Source organism: Limulus polyphemus, unplaced genomic scaffold (genome assembly GCF_000517525.1).
Source record: "Limulus polyphemus unplaced genomic scaffold, Limulus_polyphemus-2.1.2 Scaffold45, whole genome shotgun sequence".
NCBI classification, from domain to species: domain Eukaryota; kingdom Metazoa; phylum Arthropoda; class Merostomata; order Xiphosura; family Limulidae; genus Limulus; species Limulus polyphemus.
Window position 1 is genome coordinate 291719 of NW_013665655.1, and position 7441 is coordinate 299159.

A 7441-nucleotide genomic window follows, 5' to 3' on the forward strand; every position below is an offset into this window, starting at 1 on the left:
TACTTCACTTGTATTCAAGTAAAGTATGATTACACAATCTGTGGGAAGTTTTACTTCACGTATGTTCACAAAATCATTTGTTATCATCAGGTAAGAATTCCTTCTAGCTTTCTCATTATGTGTTCACCTAGTTGTCAACTTCTGTTTCTTCTGCCATCTATCTACCTGTTTATCTGTCTGTCTTTCTGTCTAATGAACAGTAAGAAGTAAATTGTTTAAAATATTCCCGAAACTTAGTTTTTAAATATTTTTTTCTTGTTAATTAAGTGCAATACATCTCAATTTAAGAATCATTATTTGAAATAAAAACTCTATTTTGAAGTAGTTACTTGTCAAACAAAAATACGCAATTAAATAAACGTTTGAACAATTTTACTAATTTCCAGTTGAAGAAAAATGAATTAAACATACATAGAATATGATTAGATAATATTATAGGATACTTTTGTTAATGAAATATCTTTTTTTATTTCAATAACCTTGTTGCATGTACACATTTCATTAGAGCTTCTGGAAATTGCTGTATAAATATTTCAACAAAATGTACAGTATGTAATCAGCAAATATATATCAAGCCACGTGTTTAAAAACTAGATGATCAGTTAATTATACTGTTCAATAATATACAACTGTTGCAGTACATATTTAATTTACCAAAGCTACTTGTGACGAGGTTTCGCAATAGCGATTTTAAATATGCAAATCAGCATGTCTCCTGATAATCACAGCCGATATAAAGTCGAGGTGGAACGGAATGTATCAGAGATACATTTTGATTTTGTTTGTCGCTTTGTAGGTAGTGTGATGCACCACAGATTGATTAGGAAAGATATGTAACAGCCTTATCCGACGTCAAATATTTATACATTAAGATCATAAAGATGTAGAATATCTATGATAGGGATATCTCTTATATTTAATGGCATAGGAAAACAAGTGAACATGGATCAAAATGGGGTATTTGGAGCACTCTAAAAAAGATCTGCATCAAGTCGTACACTAGCCGTGTTAAGCAACATGCAGCATTTTGTAACAATGAAAATCCATGAACACAATCAAAAAGGATCTCCGCCTGAAAAAGTGACATAATTCACGCGTACACAAGTTGCTTCCATGTCATATCTGTTCAGTCATTGCATACCTCCGGCAGCTGAAGAATGAAATAGATATACATGCTATTCCATACGAAGACATGTCAGTCAAGTCTCTAAACGCAGCGCCTATGGATTTCTGTGCGACTGGACTGTTGAAACGGGTACTCGGAAACCGTTGTCCTCGTATAATAGTAAGTTTATGGAAAGTAACAGGAATACATGGTGTGCTTTTAAAAAGATGGCTTTAAGACGGAGCCTTTTGCAACGGAAATTATGCTGCAGAGTTATTGTCAAGAAGTACGGTCATGAGACAGAACATAAACAGATGTGGACTTATCAGTGTGAAGAGGCTCTAAAATCGTTCTAACATAACTTACACAGACGCTGTAGTATACAAGGTTCATACCTGTTTTCATACTTCTGTGAAAAATGTGCTCATTGTCTACTAGGGAAAAGTGAGGTAAGACGGTTTACTTCAATAAGAAGACCACTCCTTTGTAAGTGGCAGTGCTCACGTGACTCTGTGCATAAACAATAGTAGGTGGGCCAAGCGTGAATGGGTAAAAAAAATTCGTTTTTCAACAACTTTGATCACAGCTAAGCACTTTGAAGTATTTATAGCTCCAAAGTAGATGTGTTAAGGAATTTCATATTGTTGAATTTAAACAATGAGGAATTGAAGACAGAAACATAGATTAAGTTCACTGATTTTTATAACGTGCGATTGCTTCACGATGAGTAGCTTAAGGTAAGACGGTCCCACGCCGTGGGGCAGTCTTACCTCACATTAATGACCAACACTTCCTCCATAGGCTTCGACCGCAATAGCTGTCATTGCCCCACATTAGTTACCACGCTCATTTGCGCCTTTGTCCTAGATAATGCGCAACTTGCGCATGGCCATGGCCTTCCCAACCCCTGCCGGACCATTTAAATGATGGTTTAAATTATCTAAATGTAGTTGCTAAATGCAACATATATTTTCAATTGTAGTTGTTATGAGTTATATGTAACAATTTTACCCCGTCCTAGTGGTCCGTTTTATCTAACCTTATAGGTAAAACGACCACATTCTTCACACAACTAGAAATGATAGCTATAATAAACTATGGTTCATTTTTAAACCTCATGATGTGTCATAACATCCGTCTTAATTGGTGAAGATCTTATTCCAATTTTAACGGTGGCCGTCTTACCCCACCTTCCCATATACATTATTTTTTCTGGAATGAAACCTAGTACTCATTTTATTCGCAATATGGGTCTTCGGGATTAATAGGATTTGTTGAATGTTCAGATTTTTCAAAGCAAAAATCGATTCAGTTTAATAAAACATATTTTGATTGTAAACATAACTGATGTTTTTATTTGGGGAATGGTGAAATAAAGATGGGAATATCTGATATAACATTCTATAGTCAACCCTTTTTACATTTATTTACTTTTAAGATTTGTTCAAGTATATTTATGTTGCAATTATTTAAATTTATTGAATTTGAGAGAAGTCATAATTATCTAGATTATACCTATCACCTTTTGTACATACAAAAGTGTTCCCGTTAAGTATCGTTTTCTGTGAGACTTAGCTGACAGGATAGAGTATTAAATGCATTACCCTTTATAAGATATACAAATTTCTGTTATTTAGAATAAAGTAAAATAAAAACTGGCACAAGTAGCTCTAAAAATGACTGATACTTTATATTTGATAGATTTAAGCTCTATGTTTGTTCTTAGAGACAATGGAGCAAAGTACACATCTAAGTTATAAAAACAGAAAGTGAAGTAAATATTAACTAAGTGATTCATTTATTTCTCTTTTATTCACTGTTAACTGTGTTGCAAAAATTGTAATGAGCAAGAACAGACTGGGCTGATCTGTTTCGTATGAAGAATATTACTGCTTTTTGAAGGTTATTAACGTGCAAAATAATTACATAATTAACTAGAATACATGTAAATTACGTGATACATTTTAAATACGGCGTGATAGCATTCAATCATAAATATTTTGGGAAACCGATTATGTATCTTATGTGTCTGGTGTTTTCTTCATTTGCGTTATAGTTGTGTATTTTGTATACCTTTGACATTTTGAGGAAAAGCATGATATACAGGGGTGTACACCATTGATCATCATTGTTTGGAAAGGAAAGAAGAAACCGAAATTATTATTTTAAATTGAAATTGAAAAAAAAATCCCTTAAACACTTTTTCTAAAATAGTTTTAGAATATGAAGGAGCTTCTTTATAACGTTATAAAGAATTGTATAAATCTGACAGCTGTCGGCAGCTGTGACAGTCCAAGTACTGATTATTTTTCGAATAACGCTAATTACTGTTATCTAAAGATTGAAAGTCAGCCAATCTTTCTGAAAATAACTTTACTTTCATTAGAATAAAGTTTTATGAATTTTAAATTACTGACTATCTGTCATTATGGATTAAAGTGCTCATTCTGTTTCTGAAATACGAATGATGCTCTGGATTTTAAACTTCTATCTATCTATATCTATCTATCTATCTGTTCTTCTACCCATCCATAAATCTATCTCTATCTATTGTTATTAGTCTTACAAAATTTTTCTCACTTTTGTCTTTTTGTGGCTATTTTCTCATTTAATAAAATTATAGCTAAATTATATCTATCCAAAATAATTTTATTAGTTTCTGCTTCAAAATAATTATAAAACATAAAATTGTGAAATCTGCTTGTATTTAGAAGCTTGAATTACCGTACTTTATGTATTTAGACGATGAAAATATGAAATACACACTCAAGCTGGACAACATACATTACTATATTCTCATATAATTAAAACTAATAATTCTTAATTTGTAAAAATTGTATATATAGAACTACAAAATATATTCTGATTTACTGTAAGACAGACTGAGACCGCCAAGAAAGTCAGAGGAAACTTCATTGACGTGAAGAGCGACGAGCAGCTATAGTGTAGTCGAAAAGCTTGAACAGGAAGCAGCTTAAGATGGACTAGAAGATTATTAGAACAACCATTTTAGCTATCAGAACAATTTGCTATGAAATCTACCACGAAACACCTAGTTTCTCATTTTTCTCCAAAGATAGTCTAGAACACCTACCGTTGTTCCTTAACGCAAACTCTTCTAGAAACTTTAAGTTTTATATTCCAAGCTACTCTCTCTTTTTGGGTATAAAAAGCCAGAGAATTAGCTTACCGCTTACTTTCCTTAATCATCTACCATTGTTCCACCTTGTCCTTGTTTTCGAGAAAGTGTACATAAAAACTGTTTTGAAATTTCTTAAACTATCAAATGTATATTAAAGATTATGGTCAAACATAAAAAATACGACTCAGCCAGGCCACCTTAGAAGTGTGGATAGTTTGGTTAACGTAACTTTTATTGATTATTTTACATTTGTTTTTATAAAAACGAACAAGAAATGACCAAATGATCTTCTGTTTTTGGGTTTTAAGAAATTAAAAAAATAATCATCATTTTTAAGTCTTTTGTTTTCTTCACTACGGGTTTATAGTTCAGAGCGCAATTCAAATATTAATCTAATAAATCAAGAATCTTAAACAGAAATCAAAACTTGAAAAACAAGAAGATTGCCACTGGAGCATTTTACATGTGACACATTCAATTATCCTAACTGTAAGAACAAATCGTAATATAAAACGTCTATTGCAGTTGTGTTTTTCAGTCCCAAATATAAAACAACTCACATATATGATTATATGTAAAAGAAAAGTAATTTATTGATAAGCCAAAGGTAAAACGTTAATATAATGATTAATCGTATTACAGGAAATCTATTATTCGGAGAAGCTGCATGCAAAATTTTAAAGGCATAAACACAGGAACGGTTCAATGGATTTCAACGGAAATCAATAGCGTATTTCTCATCTACTATAATGATGTCTCATATTCAAAGAATGAAAAAAAAAACGCCTTAAAATCAGAACATAATCATGTTGGAGGACAGACAAACTTTATTTTCTCAACTAAAACCGTGTTTACATATAATAGGAGAGAAGGCCATAGGTGTGCAATCAAATTTTTCTTAACTTTACTGAACTTTGTTATTATTTAGAATTAGGCTAAGATCTCTCTTTCTATGTTAACGCTTCTTAAAATTCAACGTAAGATGGCGTTAACCTTTCGTTGTTTAAAAAATTGTGAAAGTGTTCAGCTAATAACAAGTCAAAGTTTTGAAAAATTAAAATATTTTATCCCAAGTTCACCTTGATCATAATGCAAATACAATTTCCAGAAAAATTATATTAGCCGAAAACTAAAAAAAAAAAGTATCCTGCTTGTTAAGAATACTAAAAAAAAAAAAGAGAGAAGAAATTTATACATTGAGCGCTCGCCAATCTAAGGGGAAAAAGTTTATTGTCAACCAATCAGTGATTTTTTCGGTTTTTTGACTAAATTCACAAAATAACTTCTCATTGTTTTAAAAAGAAGCAGCATTTTTGAGATTCGAGTAATTTGGTAAACTGAAAAACAAATGATTAACCAAATTGAACTTATTTCCGTATTGTACTAATAGTTACAAAGCCCGGACTAAAAACCGGAAAACTTACCGTACACGTTGACTGTTGCCTCCTTACGATAAGCTAAGCCGCTTTCGTTCCTTGACTGGGCGTTGCACATATATTTCCCGGCATGCTTCAGGGTGGGACAAGCCAGCTGCAGTTTCCAAATCCCATCGTCCGCTTGCTCCGTTACTATAGTAACGTTTGGTAATTTCGAAGCATTATCACCGTTGAAAGTCCACCAGACGTCAGATTCTGGGGCAGGCGTATCCAGGTGGCAAGTAAGTATTGTAGTTGAACAGTTGGCCACTAGAGGAGGGTCCGCCTCATGTTTTAGAATGTTTAGAGATGCTGAAGAAAGAAAAAAAAATTAATGTTCAAGGCAGTTTCTTTTCACAAGCTGAGTTAATTTGATGTTGTAATACTACGTTTTTTAAGTCTCTAAATTTCATGTAGTTATTAAGAAAGGAATTGATATTTGAATAATATCAAAATGTATTATGAAATGAAATATAACTAAATATTGGTTTTATTTGTAAATAGTCTCTATTATCGCTTAAAACATAACTGTGGTCCCTAATAGGTAGGCGGCCTATAGGCTACAACAGGGCTTCAACAGGACATTTACATGCTTAACGCTTAATTTGGTGGATCATTTTCTATTTTTTAGTAGGATATATATGTACAACACTACTGTAAAGAATAATAAACAATATTTTTATTAGGATATATAAAACACTACTGTAAAGAATAATAAATATTTTGGCCTGCCGTAGTCTTGCGATTACCTTCTGGGCTGCGGATCGAAAAGTCCAAGATTCGCACGGCGATTCTGTTATTAGGTTGAAAGGTGGACAAAAGTTTTATGATGGCGGATGCCGCTAACTTGTAGACTATCTCTTGCCCAATACTTACAAATGAAGGACGACTATACCCGAGCTATAAGGGCCTTATGGTCTAGCTGTTTAGCCTATGTGACGTGTGAGGTGTCTTTTACAGGTTATAAATATTAGTACTAACAATTAGTTCAAAGGCACCACTTTATTTAGTATTCTGTAATAGCACTTCAGCGCTACTTCTGTTGTCGGCTAATCTGTATGAGACTTTTTACTCAACACCACCGCACGTCATGAGTTGAAGCGCACCAAGTTGTGTCGTGTAAAACATTGCAATTTGATCCTTCTTAAAACAACAATGGTAATGCTATATTACAGCAAAACTGTAAATACATCTACATACATTACCGAAACTTGAGCATTATTGTACTTTAAACTAACTGATGGAAGAGGAAAAAATTACAGAATAATATGTTAAATCTAACGTTAGCAAAATGAATTATAACTTCAAGTTCGCTCGAATCTAATAAACGCCTCACTCGTTTCATAAGGACCTGGAATGGCTTGGTGGTTAGGGCGCTCGACTCGCAATCTGAAGATCGCAGGTTCGAATCCCCGTCACCGAACATGCTCACCCTCTCAGCCGTTGGGGTCGTTATGATTTGACGGTCAATCCCACTATTAGTTGGTAAAAGAGTAACCAAAGTTTTGGCGGTGGGTGGGATTTGGTGGTCTATCACTGCTAAATTAGAGACGGCTAGCGCAAATAGCCCTCCTGTAGCTTTGCGCGAAATTCAAAACAAACCAAATCGTTTAATATATCCTGTTAAGCTAAAGATGACAAACGCTACTAAGTATTTTTAATTTATGATAGCTTTATTATCTAGCCACTTTAGAATTTAATATTGGGTCGTCAAGAAATTAATGTCGCTTTTTTTAGTATGAAAATACCGAATAACTTATATATCAAACAAAACATTTA

General features: G+C 33.1%; 1 protein-coding gene across 1 annotated transcript in view; it reads right to left on the reverse strand.

Moving 5' to 3' along the window:
- LOC106462293 (receptor-type tyrosine-protein phosphatase F-like) overlaps positions 1-7441 on the reverse strand; it is a 333656-nt gene that overhangs the window by 190246 nt on the left and 135969 nt on the right. The window contains exon 2 of the mRNA XM_022389747.1: positions 5672-5974. Within this exon, the coding sequence (XP_022245455.1) occupies positions 5672-5974 (303 nt within the window). The remainder of the gene's footprint in view (positions 1-5671; positions 5975-7441) is intronic.